Source organism: Phoenix dactylifera, chromosome 14 (assembly GCF_009389715.1).
Source record: "Phoenix dactylifera cultivar Barhee BC4 chromosome 14, palm_55x_up_171113_PBpolish2nd_filt_p, whole genome shotgun sequence".
NCBI lineage: Eukaryota > Viridiplantae > Streptophyta > Magnoliopsida > Arecales > Arecaceae > Phoenix > Phoenix dactylifera.
In genome coordinates this window covers 20,549,265-20,570,476 of record NC_052405.1, presented here as the reverse complement: position 1 = coordinate 20,570,476, position 21,212 = coordinate 20,549,265, and the positions used below count along the sequence as shown (strand labels likewise).

At 39.3% G+C, this 21,212-nt stretch overlaps 1 protein-coding gene across 1 annotated transcript; it reads right to left on the bottom strand.

Annotated features, from left to right (window-relative positions):
• Positions 1-2,238: 2,238 nt before the first annotated feature.
• LOC103696065 (zinc finger BED domain-containing protein RICESLEEPER 2-like) lies at positions 2,239-3,234 on the bottom strand. Its single transcript, XM_008777579.2, has one exon. The coding sequence runs from the start codon at positions 3,232-3,234 to the stop codon at positions 2,239-2,241; it is 996 nt and encodes a 331-aa protein (XP_008775801.2).
• Between the last annotated feature and the right edge of the window lie 17,978 nt (positions 3,235-21,212).

Sequence of the window (21,212 nt, the reverse complement as noted above, 5' to 3'; positions counted from 1 at the left end):
GGCTCGGGCTTGAGCTCATAAAGCTCGTTTCAATTACGAGCTCCAGAACTAGCCCGAGCTCGGGCTCCGGCTTGGGCTCGTAATCGGGCTCGGGCTCGGGCTCCGGCTCGGGCTCGTAATCAGGCTCGGGCTCGGGCTCGGTATGAGCTCGGTGGTCTATTTCTTGTTTCCTTGAAACAGCATAGAAATAATTTGAATGGTTTTTTTTCAAAAAAGAAAGGGAACTAATTTACATGTTTCGAAATGGCAAATCACATTTGTTTCCTATCAACTTCGCATTAGCTTTGTGTCATGACATGATACTGGATCTTATTAAGATCAATTCTCCATGATTGAAGTGTAAGTAATGCCTTCCTCTACATTTTAAAATATGTACATTCACTACAATTATCAGTATCATACTGCCATTGGAGTTGACGACCGCATATTAACATTCATTATGTGTGCTTTATTTACAAAAAAATGAGACTGGAATATAAAGATAAGTGACTGGATATAGGGACAATGATTTGGTCCGAGCAAAAAACGAGAAGAAAGTAACGCTGCAGCCTGCAAGAAGAGATGCCACTGCAACCATTCTGATAGTGATAGACTGCTCATTGGCTAAAGCTCCGGGACACTTACATGAGTCCAGGAGAGATCTGAGTGCACAATAACTCGAAGCAAGATTGTCAAGTCTACCAGAGAAGATAAATTCATTATTTCCACCTCCAAGACAGCTAGGCTGTGTATCGCAAACATTTAACTCTATACCCATTATTTCATCAACATTGCATCCAAGTTCCTCAGATAACACCTGAAATGCAGAGTTCATAAATCAACAAACTGTGACCACCACCTTCCTACTTTCAACTCTGAAAGGTGAAGTTGCTAATAGCCTCATAATCCAATCAATAATTCTATTTGAAACCACACAAGCGACATTTTCAGGAACTTAACAAAAAATCATAATAATATTAACGAAAATACCTGCAACAGCAGTGAATGATGAACACCTTTTGAAGAGATTGATGAAGACTTTTTTCTTCAGATTTCACTTGTGCCTCAAGTTTTGTTGCCAGGAGTGGAACAAGATGACTCTCAAAGTTTGGTTTGAAACCTTCTCTATTCACTGTTCTATACGAAAAGAGGAATTAGTTAATATTTCTACACCCCCTCACCTGGGGGCCAAAACAAAACAGCATGCTGAATGTAAAGGACTAAAATAAGGGCATCTTTTGTGCCCAAACAAATGACCACCAAAAGCAAAAAAGTCAATGCAGGAAAGCTGCACCAAGAATTGGTACATGACAACTCAGAGATGCAAGTTATGCATGAAAATAGCTATAATCATATCAATAAGAACATAAATACAAATCAAAATTAAATCAGGCCTTTACCAAGATCTTGGAAATTTGGAATTCTCCATATGAATAAGATATCAAAGATGTGTTTCGCATAAATTACAACATCTGTCTCTGCAGAGAAAGATAAGAATATTAAGAAATCAAAATATAGCCATATACATCATATAGAAGCTGAAAATCAACAAAAGATTAGTCTATATGACCAAAGCAAATAACACTTATTGTAAGGACAACAATGACAAATGACCAACATAGATGGCAGCAGCACTTGGGATATCATTCATGCGCAAAGCCAAATGGTAAATGAAGCATTACCTTGAGTAGAAGAATAACAATAAGGTACCTCCTGCTCATAGGCGGATGAACTTGGACCATAAAATGGACGTCCATAAAATGACGACCCAGAATTAAAGGATGTAGAACCATGAACATAACTAACTTGTTTCTGTTGATCCATCAAGTGGGCTGGCAATTGTTGAAATGGTCATAGACAAAAAAAGGCAATGACAGCAAGCTCGGTCACAAACAAAAAAGAAAAGAATTAACCACATCTAAGCACAAAGGCAATGACAATCAAAGAGAATTTAAATGGTCTAAGTGAAACCCCAACAAACTCAAAAACATCCGATACAAATCAAGTTCTACAAAAGAGTTCAAGAAGCACAATAAATATAATAAATCTCAAGTTCTCAAGTAGTCTCTGTGTTCCATTGTGTAAACTCTTCATCAACCTGTAAATTAAACAAGAAACCAGAAATTATAAATTGAAAAACTAACTACTAAAAGATATATTAAATACAAAAAATGATACTTACATTTGATGACTACTCCAATCCAAGCTCATGATGCAACCAATCTCCAGTACAAATCAAAGCTTGTACAGTCTCAGGCTTCAAAAAGCTATGTATTGATCAAGCACTCTACCTCCAGCACTAAATGCAGCCTCTGAAGCAACAGTAGTAATAGGAATGGATAGTATGTCCCGAGCCATCTTTGATAGAGTACGAAATTTTAGAGTGTTGGCTTTCCACCAATTCAAAGCATTAAACTTGTCATAGTCTTCATCACTAGGCTTGTAAATATCTTCTTCCAGATATATGTCCAACTCAGTTTTGTTTGAAGGAATAACATTCCTATGTTGTTCAGCCCACATATGAAAGGCATGATTAGCCCTTCTTTTTCTTTTCAGTTTGGAGGAGGAACTAGGGATATTGCTAGCATCAACATCTATTTGTCCATGTGAAGATACATATTCCTTGTAAAGCATATCTAAAGCTTCATAAACATCATCAATATGGCGTTGAAAAACATCCTCACCATAAATTTTTGGAAAACAAAATATAATGAGCTGCATTTTATAGCGAGGATCCAAAACTATTTCAATTGCCATTAGTAAGTTATAGTCTCCCCAATACTTCTCAAATTTTTCATTCAGTCTTCGAGTCATGCGCATCACAAAATCTCTAGTATCGAAGGACATATCATTTAATTGCTCCTTCACTCTCCAAATTTCATTAAGGAACAAATTTGAAGTTGGATATTGACGTCCTGAGAATACTTCTGTGACTTCATTAAAAACTTCCAAAAATTTTGAAACCTCTGTAGCTCGTATCCAATCCTCCTCAGATGGTAACCATTTATAGTTAGAGTCTCTTTTCTTGTACATTGGAAACACCGGTTTGAACTCCAATGATGACTCTAGCATTTCATATGTTGAGTTCCATCGAGTAGGCACATCAAGTTGAAGAATTTTAGAGGTTGACAACTTCAACTGTTTAACAATTTCAATAAACTTATGAAGTCGTGAAGGAAACATCTTCAGATATTTCACACTTTCGTGGATATTCTCAATTACATCATGTATTTCTGCTAAACCATCTTGTACCATTAGGTTCAAAATATGTGCACAATAGCGAACATGAGATACTTTTCCATTGAAGTAAAGCTTTCCTTTGATTGCAAAATTATCCCTTAATACTTTGACTGCTGTGTCATTCGAAGATTCATTGTCTAACGTAATAGTAGAAATCCTATCTTCAATCCCTCATTCAGTTAGACACTGAAGAATACAATTAGCAATAGCAATTCCCGTGTGCGGAGGTGCCAAGCTACAAAAGTTTAAAATTCTCTTTTGCAACTTCCATTCAGAATCTAAGAAATGTCCAGTAAGAAAAATGTACCCTATTGAAGGAGCGCTTGACTAAAAAGCAAAGAGTTTAGCGTTTTTCTTCCCGTAACCGACTTGACTTTCTGCCCAAGGAAGAAAGTCAAGATTCTCTAAGCAAAGCACTCTCCAAGCCGAAAGAAAGAAGGAATGTCTTACTTTCCCTACCGCACGGTATGAGAGTTCCCACTTGAACCGGACGAGCAGCTTGCTCCTCGGAACCTAATTTTATCAACATTTCTTAACATTGACCTCAACTTTTGCTTCTCAATTGCAAACATTTTCATGCAGTCACTCCTCAAAGTAACCCGCTTTGTTAGCTCAAATTTTGGGTTAAGAGCTTTACAGAATAAAACAAAGAATTGATGTTCCACCATCCTAAAAGGATACTCATGCACTATAAACATCTTTGCAAGAATCTCTCTTATCTTATCTTTATCATACTTGTAAGTTGCTAGCATTGCATGACCTTGAGTAACATCAAACAACAATAAGCTTTGTTTTAACTCTTTGTCTTCGCTAGACTTAGAAAGTTTTCGAGGCATGCAAGCTTTTAAATGTCTTTTGAGATGAATTGTGGCACCCCCCTTCTTCCATGCCAATTTAGCACTACAATAATTGCATTTTGCCTTTGTGTTACCATCTACTGTTACGATATCAAATTCAGTCCACACCTCAGATCTCTTCCTCCTGTTTGGGTCATCCCAAGATTGTTCTGTATCCATTTCTTTTATTTCATCCATTGCATCATCTTTATGAATAATATTTTCCAATTCAACAAGTTCGTTTGCACTATAAGCTGTAGAGGCATGTTGATCGAATTCATGTTGGCCGTCTGACATTTCTTGAAAAATATAAACAAGTAAACAACCAGTCGAATTACATATTTAGTACATAAGCATGCCATACAAAGCCTATTCAAGGCCAAAACAAAACCAATCAAATTTAGATGCCAATTCATTTAAATACTTGAAAGCATAACATTCAGCCCTCCTCCCAAACATGTTTTCATAAAGAAATAATAATAACAATAATAACAGATAAACAGAAACAATAAATAAAAGAAAGAGAAATGAATCAAATGATGGGAAAACAGAAAAAATGGTAAAGGAGCTGCTGAGCTGAGGAGTGAGGAGCAAAGAGATGATGGACTCACCAGCAACGGCAAGTCGGGGTCGGGGGGCAGCGCCGTAGCAAGTCGGGGTCGGAGGTCGCCGGGTCGAGGAAGGCAGCGCCGCAGCAAGTTGGGGTCGGAGGTCGCCAGGTCGGGGAGCAAAGAGAGCTGAGGAGTGAGGAAAGAAGAGGAAACTCACCAGCAACAGCAAGTTGGGGTCGGGGGGCAGCGCCGCAGCAAGTCGAGGTCGGAGGTCGCCGGGTCGGGGAAGGTCTGGGAGGAGCAAGTCGAGGGGTCGAGTTGTCGAGGTCCAGATGGGTCTTGTAGTGTGGTGTGGGGGTTTGGAGGGGAAGGGGTGAGGTGTTTGGAGGAGAGGGAGGGCCGGAGGGGTTTGGAGGGCGAGACCGCGAGAGGGGTTTGGAGGGAGGTAGGGGACAGGGGTGAAGGGGGGTTTGAAGGGTGTGGGGGGTTTGGAGGGGAGGTTTCGGACCTTACGGTGGTGCTGTCTGTGGAGTCGGGGAGGAGGGGTTGGGGGCTCGGGGCCTCGGGGAGGGGGGTTGGTGCTGTGGTGCAGTCGGTGGAGCCATGGAGTCGAGGAGGTGAGGTGGTCGGGGGCTCGAGTGAACTGTGGCGAAAGGAAGACTGAAGAGGGGCGGAGAGACGGCAGTGGTGAAAGGAGGAGGTAGAGGGCTCAGGGGCTTCAATCTTCAAGCCTTCAAACCGTCGAGAGAACTCAGAGAAATGAGAATGGAGAAGGAGCTGCATCGAGAGAATGGAGAAGAAGCTACAGGCTAGGGTAGAGTTACGCCGCAGCAAGTCAGGGAAGGGGATCGGGATTTGAGGGAGGGCTGAGTCCGCTGGGAGTGGGAGTTTGGGAGACTAGGGCAAGTCATGCTTACCGAATACCGAATCAGTCATTTACTCATTTGGTAATTGGTAATTCCGTTTGGGCTGGGCCGTTGGCTGGCTGGGGCATGGGAGACTTCAGACTAGAGCTCATTAGTGACTACTGACTAGAGCTCGTTTGGGCTGGGCCACTGGCCAGCTGGAAGGCAAGAGCTTGTTTAGGCTCGTGAGCTGCTCGGGCTCGGGCTCGGATGTAAACAGGCCTCATGTTGGGCTCGGGCTCGGGCTCATTTGATTAATGAGCCGAGCCCGAGCCGAGCTTTTACTGAGTCAAGCCCGAGCTGAGCCCGAGCAGCTCGGCTCATTAACAGGCCTATTTGTGTCCTACTTTATTGCAGCAATGACAAGTTGTATTTTCATTTTTGGCTTTCACAAATTTATTCTTTAAGTATTTTTTCTTTCTATTTATTTTATATCCTAATCCTGCTTTATCATATACAGCTTTTTAACTATCAAGAATCATAATTAATTTAGTCGAGCTAAGTGTAAACTTGTCCACTAAGAATTTATATTTTTATGCATCTTTTTTTAGTTTAAAATTTTCAGTAATTAGTTTTTTAGTTTCATTAGTGAACTTCTTACTTAATGTTTCATAGTCATTAGATAGTTTTAGCTTTTCTTTCATAAGCGATTGATTTTCATCTTTTAAAACTTTATTTTTATTAATTAGCTTCTTGTGCTCTTCCATAAGATCTAAAAATGCATCATGTAATTCTTCTACTGTAAAATCACACTCAAGTTCAGAATCTATCTCATCTTCATTGGCCATGTAACAGATTTGAGCCATGTCTTGCTGATCTTTCTCTTCCGAACTTGACTCCTCACTTTCACTCCATTCAACCATGAGAATCTTCTTTTTGAGTTTTTTTGCCATCCATTTCAATTTTGGGCAATCTATCTTGAAATGCCCGGGCTTGTTACACTCATAGCAAATTGGCAATTCTTTTTCTTTCTCTTTGTCCTTTTCCTTTTTCTTGCTTGAGCTGCCTTTGAGGAAGAAATTTCTTCTTCCCTCTCATGAATTTTCTGAATTTCCTCGCGAGCATAGATATTCCTTCTTCGTCATATTCCTTCTCTTCATCAGACTCCTTTGATTCAATGTCTTGTTTTGGAGTCGTGGACTTCAAAGCAATGGTTTTCTTTTTCTTGACCTCTTCTTCTGAATTTTGCTTCATGGTCAACTCATGGGTCATGAGTGATCCTAGAAGCTCTTCCAACTGTAGTGTGTTGAGGTCCTTTATCTCTTGAATTGCTGTTACCTTGGCCTCCCAAACTCTTGGTAGAGACCTGAAAATTTTTCGCACCAATTCAAAGTTAGTATAAGATTTGCCTAAACTCTTTAGTCCATTTATGATATCCGTGAATCTAGTGAACATTTCAGTTATGGACTCAGTGGACTTCATTTTAAATAATTCATATCTATGTACTAACATATTTATTTTTGACTCTTTAACTTGATTAGTTCCTTCATGTGTGACTTCTAGTCTATCCTAAATTTCTTTAGCTGAGGTACATATAGATATTCTATTGAATTCATTTACATCTAGAGAGCAGTAAAGTACAATAATGGCTTTAGTGTTTAGTTGCGCTAGTCTCTTATCACTGTCATCCCAAGCTATTTCAGATTTAGAAATGATTGTGCCCTCTATGCTAATTGTGGGTGTGTGTGGTCCTCTAGTTATAATATTTCATAATTCATAATTTAGAGCTTGAATAAATATCCTCATCCTAGCTTTCCAGTATGTGTAGTTTATGCCATTAAACAATGAAGGTCTATTTGTGGGTTGCCCCTCGCTTATAGAACATCCTACTTGGGTTGCCATGATCTTTGGCGTTTGATCGTGAGATCAAAAAATACTATGAGAGCACCTGCTCTGATACCACTTGTTGCCCTAGGTGATAAGCCAAGAGGGGGGGTGAATTGGATTTTCTAAATTTTTAATCCCTTAATCAAATTGATAAACGAATGGGTAGTTTAGCTAATAATTAAGTGTGTGTAGTGAGATTAGAAAGGCACACAATACAAACACACAAGAAATATAGTAGTTCGGTGCTCTTCTAAGCACCTACGTCCAAAAATGAAGACTTCGACTTTTCGGAGAAGGTAATAGCAAGCTCTCTATCTGCTGAAATGAGATTACTGCTCAGTATTATAAATAGAATTTTATTTCCGAAGAGCGGGAGATTCGATCTCATCACTGAACGAGATCTTGTAGTGATGGAGCACATTATTCAGGGTATTCCCCGAAATCTCCCAGCCATGATACTGAGGCAGATGAGGAAGGTGATCTGCAACTCCAGAGTATCCCTACCTTATGGTATGATACTCACTTTGATTTTTCGACAGCACGGCATATCTATCGAGGGGGAGGTATCCAGGCATCTGCTTCATACTGATACATACACTGCACGGACACTTATATGTATGGGCTATGAAAAAGTGAACGGGCAGTGGATTCATACTGGAGCAGGGATTCAGGGTGAGGCACCAGAGGGTGAGGCACCAGAGGATGATGGACCAGATATTGGAGACCCTATCCCTGAGGATGAGGAGCATATGGATCATCCTACTGTACCTTCAGAGGCTGGACCATCGTCATCTGTTCCTCCGAGAGATACAGATGAGTTCTGGAGTAGGATGACTGAGCTTGTGTCAGCTCAGGCGAGGACTATTATTGATGGGCTGACGAGCCGATTGGACATCATGTCTGCTGAGATCAGTGAGCTGAGGCAGCAGATAGGAGCACTCCGGAGAGAGAGAGAGAGAGACCCATGGACCATCTGTGCCACAGGCTGCTGAGTCAGAGATTTCGGCACAGAGTCATCCAGCTCGTTGTGCTCCACGCCAGACACAGTCTCACCAGGCTCGACCTCCCCTCGCCACGTACACTAGGAGGATGAGGACTAGATCCCAGCCATTAGATACTCCCTAGGCTGATATTAGCATTTCTGTTTAGAGCCTAGGCTAGATATCTAGTTCTCATATGTATTTTGTGTTTATCATGTATCTTTAAACTTTGACTGAGGAACATTGTATTTGCTTTTGTTTTTGACATGAATGTACTAAAATGTTCCTATTTTGATCAATGAAGTTTGAATTTGTTATTTTTTTGTGTCTTTTCCCATGCACCTATTTGATGATAACAAAAAGGGGGAGAAGTAAAGAAAGAGTAATAGGGGGAGAAGTAAAGATAGAGCAATAAGAGGAGAAGTAAAGAAAGAAAGAGAAATAACTTGTAAAACAAATTGAAAATCATATACATCCAAGGGGGAGCAATTTGTAACAATGAAAATGATCAAATCAAATATTTCTATCAAATTTCAGAATTTGGCACATAGAATTTCAGCATTTGGCACGCACCTTTCACACCTCGATACATAACCTGAAACTCATGTTTTAACTCAAATTTTTGGAGTTTCATCTTTAAAGAATTATAAATGAAAGGGGGAGCAATTCAAAAAGTCAAATTGGCAACATTTGAATGATATAGGGGGAGACTTCACTCTTATATTTTGAAAAGCTGAATTTCAGCAAGTTAAGCCCTTTTAAAACTAATTTTAAGATAACTATCAATAGGCTCATACTCTTTATTTTGTAATCATCGAAAAGGGGGAGATTGAGGATGATAGTGTTATTTTGATGATTAACAAGCAATTATCTAGAGTATGTTATAAGTTAAATCGATACTTCATTTATAAGTCTATTACTCTCAGTATATTTGTATAAATTGATATAGATACATTTCATTGTTTATATGAATGAATCTAACCTTGAGATGCCGCAAAGTGTGGATTGAGTCGACCCAAAGGATGATTGGGTCGACCCCGGCACATCAAGAAAACATTTGGCACACTTCTGCAAAAATGGCACAGATGAACAGTGAGTTGGGTCGACCCAAGGAAAGCATGAGTCGACCCAAACATCAAGATCCTCAAACAACTCAGAAAATGGTTCTCTGGATTTAATGAGAGGGTCGACCCAAGATAAAGTTGAGTCGACCCAAGCTTGAGTCGACCCAAACCCTGAGTGGGCTGACCCAAAGGCAAGACAGAACAGAAGACAGAAAAGGTTCTCTGGAAACCCTGTTAGGGTCGACCCAAGAAGAAGTTGAGTCGACCCAACTGAATCTTGAGTCGACCCAAAGAAAGGTTGGGTCGACCCAAGTGAAGGAAGGCTGAATTGCAAGTTTCTGTGTTTCTGAGAGGGTCGACCCAAGGAAAGTTTGAGTCGACCCAAGTGAAAGTTTGGTCGACCCAAGGACAGGTTGAGCCGACCCAAACACGGGCAGAAGCATAACGGCTAGTTCTGCAGAAGTACTTTTTGTCCTTCCAACAGTGAGTAACGGCTAGTTTTTGAATTCTAACCATTGGGGCTTGTCCAATGGATGAAGAAAACTATTTAAAGTGTCACTATTCATCAGATAGAACATCTTTTCCAAAGAATATCAAAGAGTACACAAGAAAGAGAAAGTGCCCTAATCTTCTTCATCCAAGTGCTTCATTCAAAAATCAAAGGAAAGTGGTTGAGCAGATTCAAAGAGTCATCAAGAGCTCCATCCACCCTTAAAGAGAGAAGCATCCTTGACAAAGAAGAGAGAAGTCACATCAAGCGATAAATACTTTCTAAACTCTTCTTTGTTGATTATATTGTTTCATTTGCTCATCTAGGAGTTTAAATCTTCTTCCTTTATTTGTTAAACTACTTGTAAAGGTTGGTTGGTTAGCCCGCAAAACCAACGGAATAGGTTGATTGGTGAACCCGAAAAACCAATTGTAAAGGTTCGTTGGTGAGCCCGAAAAACCAACATAGGTTCGTTGGTGAGCCCGTAAAACCAACATAGGTTTTTGGTGAACCCGGAAAACCAAAGTGTAAAGGTTTTTGGATTGTGAGCCCGGAAAACAATCCAACTGTAATCCGCGGGATTATAGTGAATTCCCAAGGGGTCGCTTGGGGAGTGGACGTAGGTGCTAAGGAGAGCACCGAACCACTATACTTCTTATTGTTTGTATTATGATTTATTTAAGTTTACTAACTCATCATTTAACACAAGTAAGATAGTTAAAAGTAAAAGAAACCAATTCACCCCCCCCCCCCCCCTCTTGGCTTGTCACCTTGGGCAACAAGTGGTATCAGAGCAAGGTGCTCCAATAATACTCATTGATCTCACAATCAAGAGTTAAAGATCATGACAACCCAAGTGGGATGTTCTATGAGTGAGGGGCAATCCACAAATAGACCACCTCTATTTAATGGCACAAACTACACATATTGGAAAGTTAGGATGAGGATATTCATTCAAGCTTTAGACTATGAATTATGGTACATCATTACTAGAGGGCCTCACACACCCACACTTAATATAGAGGGCACTATCATACCCAAACCAGAAATGGATTGGAATGAAAGTGATAGAAGATTGGCACAGTTAAATGCAAAAGCTATAAATGTACTTTATTACTCATTAGATGTAAGTAAATTTAATAGAATATCTACTTGCATCTCTGCTAAAGAAATTTGGGACAAACTTGAGGTCACTCATGAAGGGACCAATCAAGTTAAGGAGACAAAAGTAAACATATTAGTACACAAATATGAATTGTTTAAAATGGAATCTACTGAGTCCATAACTGATATGTTTACTCGTTTTACTGAAATTACAAATGGGCTTAAGAGTTTAGGAAAGTCTTACACTAACTCTGAATTGGTGCGAAAAATTCTCAGGTCTCTACCAAGAATTTGGGAGGCCAAGGTAACCGCAATTCAGGAAGCTAAGGACCTCAACACACTGCAATTAGAGGAACTTCTAGGATCACTCATGACCATGAGTTAACAATGAGGCAAAATTCGGAAGATGAGGTCAAGAGAAGAAAGCCCATTGCCCTAAAGTCTACCACCCCTAAACAACAAACTGAGTCGGAAGATTCAGATGATGATGATGAATTTGATGAAGAAGGGATGGCTATGCTTGGAAGAAAATTCAGAAAATTTATGAGAGGTAAGAATAGATTTCATAAAAAGAAACCCTTCTTCAAAGGTAGATCAAGCAAAGAAAAGGGTAAGGACAAAGAAAAGGAGAAAGAAACTCCTATTTGCTATGAGTGTAACAAACCCGGGCATTATAAGATAGACTGCCCAGATTTGAAATCGATGGCAAGAAAACTGAAAAAGAAGAACTTCATGGCTGAATGGAGTGAAAGTGAGGAGTCGAGTTCAGAAGAGGAAGATCATCAAGAGACGGCCCAAATGTGTCATATGGCCAATGACGATGAGGTAGATTCTGAACTTGAATGTGATTTTACTGTTGATGAATTACATGATGCATTCTTAGAACTCATGGAAGAACATAGAAAACTAATCAATAAAAATAAAGCTCTAAAAGAAGAAAATCCGTCTCTTGTCAAAGATAAGTTAAAACTATCTCATAACTATGAAACATTAAATAGGAAACTTACAAATGAAACCAAGAATCTAATTGCTGAAAATGTCAAGATAAAAGAAGATGCTGAAAAATATAAATCCATAGTAGATAAGTTTACACTTAGTTCTACCAAATTAAATATGATTCTTGACAGTCAAAAAGCTGTATATGATAAGGCTGGATTAGGATATAAAACAAATAGGAAACAAAAATACTTAAAGAACATTTTTGTAAAAGCTAAAAGTGAAAATATTACTTATCATTGCTGCAATAAATTAGGACATAGAGCATATGAATGTAACTATAGAAAGTCCAGTCAAAACAAATTAAGTAATAATCAAAAGATTAAATTCAAGAAAGTTTGGGTTCCAAAAGGAACATCAAGTACTAACCCTAAAGGACCCAACATAGTTTGGGTACCTAAAGCTTTTTCTTGATCTTGATTGCAGGGGTGTCTTGCAGCTGATAAAGTGGAAAAACGATGGTATCTAGATAGCGGCTGTTCAAGACACATGACCGGTGACGTAGATCAATTTGTCACCTTGGAATCAAAGAAGGGTGGAGTAGTAACCTATAGAGACAATGGTAAAGGGCATATCATTGGAAAGGGTAAAATTTTCATTACTCCATCTATTTTTATAGAAAATGTCTTATTAGTTAAGGGATTGAAACATAATCTGCTTAGCATAAGTCAATTTTGTGATAAAGGGTTTAAAGTCACATTTGAAGCATCTGTATGCATAATCACAAATTCTAAAGATAATAGCATTGTACTTGTAGGACAAAGGCAAAGAAATATTTACTTGGTAGATCTTCATGATTTAGGCAAGAAAAATGGATTATGCTTAATTACTAATGAAGAAAAGAAAAATGAAACAAGTTGGCTTTGGCATCGAAGACTAGGACATGCTAGTATGAAATTAATCTCAAAACTAGTCAAGGAGGAATTAATAAAGGATGTGCCAAAATTGATTTTTGAAAAGGACAAAATCTGTGGACCATGTTCATTGGGAAAACAAACTAAATCATCTTTCAAATCAAAGAATATAGTATCAACAACTAGGCCTTTTGAACTCATACACATGGATTTATTTGGACCTACTAGAACTGCGAGTCTAGGAGGGAAGAAGTATGGACTAGTTATTATTGATGATTTTTCAAGATATACATGGGTTTCATTTTTGGCACATAAGAATGAAGCATTTTCAGAATTCTTGAAACTATATAATAATATCATAAATGAAAAGAAACTCACCTTAGTAGCAATTCGAAGTGATCATGGTACTGAATTTGAAAATCAACACTTTGAAGAATTTTGTACTAAAAATGGTATTTCACATCAATTTTCAGCACCTAGAACGCCTCAACAAAATGAGGTTGTTGAAAGAAAAAATAGGACATTGGCAGAAATGGCACGCACGATGTTGTGTAAGTCAAATCTTCCAAAGTACTTTTGGGCTGAAGCTATAAGTACTATTCTAAATCGAGTTTTAATACGACCAATAACCAAGAAAACTCCTTATGAACTTTGGAAGAATAAGAAACCAACTGCTAAATATCTTAAAGTATTTGGATGTAGATGTTTCATCTTAAACAATGGCAAGGAGGATCTAAGTAAATTTGATGCCAAGTCAGATGAAGGTATCTTCTTAGGATACTCCACATCTAGCAGGGCATATAGAGTATTCAATAAAAGAACTCTAGTAGTGGAAGAGTCAGTCAATATTATATTTGATGAGTCTGATAGTGAGTCTGCTAAGAAAGAAAATATTGTTGATGATGATACAGGAATTATCGACTTTGAAAAGTTGAATATTGATGACGTGCCAATTCAAGATAAGGGAGATGATTGCGTGCCACCACAATCCCAAAGCTTGCCAAAGAAATGGAGGTATGCATATGGACACCCTAAAGACTTAATCATTGGTGATCCATCTCAAGGGGTAAGAACTCGATCATCTCTTAGAAACTTAAATGATTATCTTGCTTTTGTTTCACAATTAGAACCTAAGACTTATGAAGAAGCTGAAAAAGATACTAATTGGATAAATGCCATGCAAGATGAATTAAATCAATTCAAAAAAAGTAATGTATGGACATTAACTGAAAGACCAAAGCATAACTCAGTAATTGGAACAAAATGGATATTTAGAAATAAATTAGATGAAAATGGGTTAGTTATAAGAAATAAGGCTAGACTTGTAGCTAAGGGATATAATCAAGAAGAAGGAATAGATTTTGATGAAACATTTGCTCCTGTAGCAAGATTAGAGGCTATTAGATTACTTCTAGCATTTGCATGTTTCATGGATTTCAAATTGTATCAAATGGATGTAAAAAGTGCATTCTTAAATGGTTTAATAGAGGAGGAAGTATATGTAGAGCAACCTCCTGGTTTTGAGAATCATGAATTGTCAAATCATGTGTTTAGACTATATAAGGCATTATATGGATTAAAGCAAGCACCTAGGGCTTGGTATGATCGATTAAGCAAATTTCTGCTTAATAATGACTTTAGTAGAGGAAATGTAGATAAAACACTATTTCTCAAAAGAAAGGACAAAAATCTATTAGTGGTACAAATATATGTAGATGACATAATCTTTGGTGCCACAAATGATACTCTTTGCAAAGAATTTGCTGATTTAATGCATGGAGAATTCGAAATGAGTTTGATGGAAGAACTAAGTTTCTTTCTAGGATTACAAATCAAACAAACTAAAGAAGGAATCTTCATTCATCAAACTAAGTATACAAAGGAAATACTAAAGAAGTTTGGGAATGAAAATCATAAGGGAGTAGGCACTCCAATGAATCCCACTAGTAAGCTAGACAAAGATGAAAAAGGAAAGAGTATTGATATTAAGCTTTATAGAGGACTAATTGGATCCTTGCTCTACCTTACTGCTAGTAGACCAGACATCGTATTTAGTGTAGGAATATGTGCTAGATACCAATCAGATCCTAAGGAGTCACATTTAAGTGCTGTTAAAAGAATCCTTAGATATTTAAGAGGAACTACAAATATTGGATTATGGTACTCTAGAGACTCTTGTCTAGATTTGCTTGCATACTCAGATGCTGATTTTGTTGGATGCAAATTAGATAGGAAAAGCACAAGTGGCACATGTCAATTCTTAGGAAACAACTTAGTATCATGGTTTAGCAAAAAGCAGAATTCAGTGGCACTGTCAACAGCTGAAGCTGAATATATAGCTGCTGGTAGTTGTTGTGCTCAAGTACTATGGCTTAAGCAACAACTAGAGGACTATGGAGTTAAGCTAGATAATATTCCTATTAAGTGTGATAATACTAGTGCCATCAATCTTACTAAAAATCCGGTTCAGCACTCTAAAGCCAAACACATAGAAATACGATATCATTTTATTAGGGATCATGTGCAAAATGGAAACATATGTATTGAGCATATATGCACTGAAAAATAATTAGCCAACATATTCACAAAACCATTGAGTGAAGATAGATTCTGCACGCTAAGGAGGGAATTAGGCATATGTGATCCTTTTTATTGAAGAAATATAAAAGGGAGCAAGTAGTCTCATGATACATTCCTCCAATTTCTAAAAATTCATGAAACATGAGTCAAACTTGTCATCTATAGATTCTTTACTCATGTATCATTGTCCCAGAAAGAATTTATAAGGATTGGAAGCAAAGAAAATTTTTAGAAGCAAAAAGGAAGAGAAAAGAAAAATTCTGCACTTGGGTCGACCCAACCCAGAATAGGGTCGACCCAACGTTGAGTCGACCCAAGAAATTTCTTGAGTCGACCCAACGTCGGGACCCCACTGTTAAAAGGGGGACCCGAGAGCTCTATTAGGGCACTGTTTGCCCTTGTCCTCTTCTGAATACTCTATTTCCCACTCTCCAAACTCCTCCAAACATCTCCAAAAAGTAGATTACCTTAAGATCTTGGAGAAATGAGACCCAAAAGAGCCGTAGCCAAGAGATCCGAAAGAGTCTCACGGATCCAACGTGAGGAAAGACAAGCTACGGAGCCATCTACAGTGTCTCTACAACGTGAGGCACGTGCCGAGCCACCTCCTCCTCCTTCCCCCTCAGTAATACTTGCAAGATTTGTGGGGAGACCAGTTACAACGGGGAGAAGGATCCATTCCGAGTTCTTTGATCAAGAAGGGTTTCGTTTAAGGAAAGGATCCAAAGGCAAGGTTGGGAGTATCTTTGCTCCTTAGATGTGATGATCTACCCCGGATTAGTTCGGGAGTTCTATGCCTTCCTTAAAACTGGAATGGGAGGGCTTATTTCGGAAGTTCGAGGAGTTAGGGTTCGAGTTTCCGAGGAGAGTTTGAGTGAGCTACTTCATCTTCCATGTGAAGGAGCCACTCCGGAAAAGCCAGAAAACAAGATGAGAGCCCTGCAGTTGATAATGGAAAATGAAGACTTCGACTTTTCGGAGAAGGTAATAGCAAGCTCTCTATCTGCTGAAATGAGATTACTGCTCAGTATTATAAATAGAATTTTATTTCCGAAGAGCGGAAGATTCGATCTCATCACTGAGCGAGATCTTGTAGTGATGGAGCACATTATTCAGGGTATTCCCCTGAATCTCCCGGCCATGATACTGAGGCAGATGAGGAAGGTGATCTGCAACTCCAGAGTATCCCTACCTTATGGTATGATACTCACTTTGATTTTTCGACAGCACGGCATATCTGTCGAGGGGGAGGTATCCAGGCATCTGCTTCATACTGATACATACACTGCACGGACACTTATACGTATGGGCTATGAAAAAGTGAACGGGCAGTGGATTCATACTGGAGCAGGAATTCAGGGTGAGGCACCAGAGGGTGAGGCACCAGAGGATGATGGACCAGATATTGGAGACCCTATCCCTGAGGATGAGGAGCATATGGATCATCCTACTGTACCTTCAGAGGCTGGACCATCGTCATCTGTTCCTCCGAGAGATACAGATGAGTTCTGGAGTAGGATGACTGAGCTTGTGTCAGCTCAGGCGAGGACTATTACTGATGGGCTGACGAGCCGATTGGACATCATGTCTGCTGAGATCAGTGAGCTGAGGCAGCAGATAGGAGCACTCCGGAGAGAGAGACCCATGGACCATCTGTGCCACAGGCTGCTGAGTCAGAGATTTCGGCACAGAGTCATCCAGCTCGTCGTGCTCCACGCCAGACACAGTCTCACCAGGCTCGACCTCCCCTCGCCACGTACACTAGGAGGATGAGGACTAGATCCCAGCCATTAGATACTCCCTAGGCTGATATTAGCATTTCTGTTTAGAGCCTAGGCTAGATATCTAGTTCTCATATGTATTTTGTGTTTATCATGTATCTTTAAACTTTGACTGAGGAACATTGTATTTGCTTTTGTTTTTGACATGAATGTACTAAAATGTTCCTATTTTGATCAATGAAGTTTGAATTTGTTATTTTTTTGTGTCTTTTCCCATGCACTTATTTGATGATAACAAAAGGGGGAGAAGTAAAGAAAGAGTAATAGGGGGAGAAGTAAAGATAGAGCAATAAGAGGAGAAGTAAAGAAAGAAAGAGAAATAACTTGTAAAACAAATTGAAAATCATATACATCCAAGGGGGAGCAATTTGTAAACAATGAAAATGATCAAATCAAATATTTCTATCAAATTTCAGAATTTGGCACATAGAATTTCAGCATTTGGCACGCACCTTTCACACCTCGATACATAACCTGAAACTCATGTTTTAACTCAAATTTTTGGAGTTTCATCTTTAAGAATTATAAATGAAAGGGGGAGCAATTCAAAAAGTCAAATTGGCAACATTTTGAATGATATAGGGGGAGACTTCACTCTTATATTTTGAAAGCTGAATTTCAGCAAGTTAAGCCCTTTTAAAACTAATTTTAAGATAACTATCAATAGGCTCATACTCTTTATTTTGTAATCATCGAAAAGGGGGAGATTGAGGATGATAGTGTTATTTTGATGATTAACAAGCAATTATCTAGAGTATGTTATAAGTTAAATCGATACTTCATTTATAAGTTTATTACTCTCAGTATATTTGTATAAATTGATATAGATACATTTCATTGTTTATATGAATAAATCTAACCTTGAGATGCAGCAAAGTGTGGATTGAGTCGACCCAAAGGATGATTGGGTCGACCCCGGCACATCAGAAAGCATTTGGCACACTTCTGCAAAAATGACACAGCATGAACAGTGAGTTGGGTCGACCCAAGGAAAGCATGAGTCGACCCAAACATCAAGGATCCTCAACAACTTAGAAAATGGTTCTCTGGATTTACTGAGAGGGTCGACCCAAGATAAAGTTGAGTCGACCCAAGCTTGAGTCGACCCAAACCCTGAGTGGGTCGACCCAAAGGCAAGACAGAACAGAAGACAGAAAAGGTTCTCTGGAAACCCTGTTAGGGTCGACCCAAGAAGAAGTTGAGTCGACCCAACTGAACCTTGAGTCGACCCAAAGAAAGGTTGGGTCGACCCAAGTGAAGGAATGCTGAATTGCAAGTTTCTGTGTTTTTGAGAGGGTCGACCCAAGGAAAGTTTGAGTCGACCCAAGTGAAAGTTGGGTCGACCCAAGGACAGGTTGAGCCGACCCAAACACGGGAAGAAAGCATAACGGCTAGTTCTGCAGAAGTACTTTTTGTCCTTCCAACAGTGGAGTAACGGCTAGTTTTGAATTCTAACCAGTTGGGGCTTGTCCAATGGATGAAGAAAACTATTTAAAGTGGCACTATTCATCAGATAGAACATCTTTTCCAAAGAATATCAAAGAGTACACAAGAAAGAGAAAGTGCCCTAATCTTCTTCATCCAAGTGCTTCATTTAAGAATCAAAGGAAAGTGGTTGAGCAGATTCAAAGAGTCATCAAGAGCTCCATCCACCCTTAAAGTGAGAAGCATCCTTGACAAAGAAGAGAGAAGTCACATCAAGCGATAAATACTTTCTAAACTCTTCTTTGTTGATTATATTGTTTCATTTGCTCATCTAGGAGTTTAAATCTTCTTCCTTTATTTGTTAAAACTACTTGTAAAGGTTGTTGGTTAGCCCGCAAAACCAACGGAATAGGTTGATTGGTGAACCCGGAAAACCAATTGTAAAGGTTCGTTGGTGAGCCCGAAAACCAACATAGGTTCGTTGGTGAGCCCGTAAAACCAACATAGGTTTTTGGTGAACCCGGAAAACCAAAAGTGTAAAGGTTTTTGTATTGTGAGCCCGAAAAACAATCCAACTGTAATCCGTGGATTATAGTGAATTTTCAAGGGGTTGCTTGGGGAGTGGACGTAGGTGCTAAGGAGAGCACCGAACCACTATACTTCTTGTTGTTTGTATTGTGATTTGTTTAAGTTTACTAACTCATCATTTAACACAAGTAAGATAGTTAAAAGTAAAAGAAACCAATTCACCCCCCTCTTGGCTTGTCACCTTGGGCAACACCTCTCAGTAAATTTTAGATAGTTGTTTTCTTTGAGGTTGCAAGTTGGGTCGGCTCATGTCTTTGGGGTCGGCTCAAGAATTCTTGGGGTCGGCTCAAGAATTCTTGGGGTCGGCCCCAGTTACTGTTCATCTGTGCTATTTTTACAAGGATGTGCCAGATCGTCCCAAAACGTGCCAGGGTAGACTCCACCTCTCTGGGGTCGACTACTACTCTGTGCCAAGTGTGTCACTCCATGCAGTGCATGCCATATGTATCAGGATCGACTCCAAACCTCTTTTGGGGTCGACTCAACTCACAATTTTCTGCATCTTAAGGTTAGACTAGTTCATAGAATCAATAAAGCATATTTCAAATAATTTTGAGTATATGGCACGATAGAGCTTCATACCCTTAACAATAAAAATTATAGTTTTGCCCTTAAGAGTATACTTGACTTGAAACTTTACCGAAATAGATTTAAAAGCTTTCTATCATTTTCTACTACATATTTTATCTCGTTGTTAATCATTTTAGAGTCATCTTGATCTCATTTTCTCAATGTATCGTGAATGTATCGAGGGTGTGGCATTCCTTAGTGATGTATCAAGTTAAACTGTATTGTTAATTTGATATTCCCTCAATTGTTGTGTTAATCATCGAAATAACATTATCATCCTCAAGAAGGAGCCCCTATTTTAGGGCTTCTTCCCCTTCTCCTTTGAAGCCACCAAGATAGAGCCACCATACCCAAGGAGGAGGGGGGGTCCTTCTTCGTGTTGCCGCCGAAAGGGAGAGAGAGAGAGAGGGTCGTTGGTGGCCTTCTTCTTCCTTTTTCGTCGGAAAGATGCCGTCGGATCTTCGCCGGGGCTGAGATAAGAGTTTCTACCCTTTACTTCTTTGTTATACCATTTGAAAAAGAAAGAAAGAAAGAAGAAGAGAGGGAAGAAGGAGAAGGACGACCATCGCTGGCTCTTCTTCTTCTCCCGTGGGTATACCTCCTCCACGGGAAGAAGGAGAGGGTCGGCCGCCGCAGGCGCTGTTAGAAGTATGCCCTAGAAGCCAACGTGGCTGACGCATATTTATAATCTGGGGCACAAATTTGTAATTTGACTCTTATTAATAAATTAGATTGGGCAATTTATTTTTCATTCAGATTTGTATGTGTCTATAAATCGTCCAAGAAATTAATAGATGATGACACATATACTCAAGGAGTTGAAAATTTGAGGCATGCGTCATTAGGGATTAATTTCTAAATGCTCATGATCGATAGATCCATCACGATGGGCGATGATCGATCTGCTGAGATTAGTGCACAGATCACTTAGTCAGATGGACGAGTCTCGAGTCCACGGTGTAGAGATATTGGAGTGATTATGCAAGTACTTGTTAGAGAACAAGGTACTGAGCGTGACCAAAAAAAGTAGTCACATGGATATCTATCCACTCGTCAGTAACTACTTATACTGCAGTTGTATAACTGATCCTTTAACCTGCGATGCCTCAGCTATTCACTGTGAGGTTGCTGTAGTTTGACGAGCATGTGAACTTGGGCCCTAGCCATTCGAGTCCTTGTAGTGCGGATTGCTGCAGTAGGTTCATTTTGGAATAGGGTTGCCTCTAGATGGGATCTATCGACCTTGATAGATTAGGAGTGATCCTATGTGATTTATGAGACTGAGTTTGATAAATTTCTGATCAGGTATTTTGGAAAAAGAGTTTTCCATATTTCGAACTGGAAGTCGTATAAATTTGACATATGACGGATGATGGGGTTTGACAAGATATCCATAACCTCCGTCACGTCGGGATCCATGATAGAGGGACTGTATCATACGC

Bases quoted from the DNA above. Each gene is read 5' to 3' on its own strand.
- LOC103696065 (XM_008777579.2), bottom strand. From the start codon at position 3,234: ATGGTACAAGATGGTTTAGCAGAAATACATGATGTAATTGAGAATATC.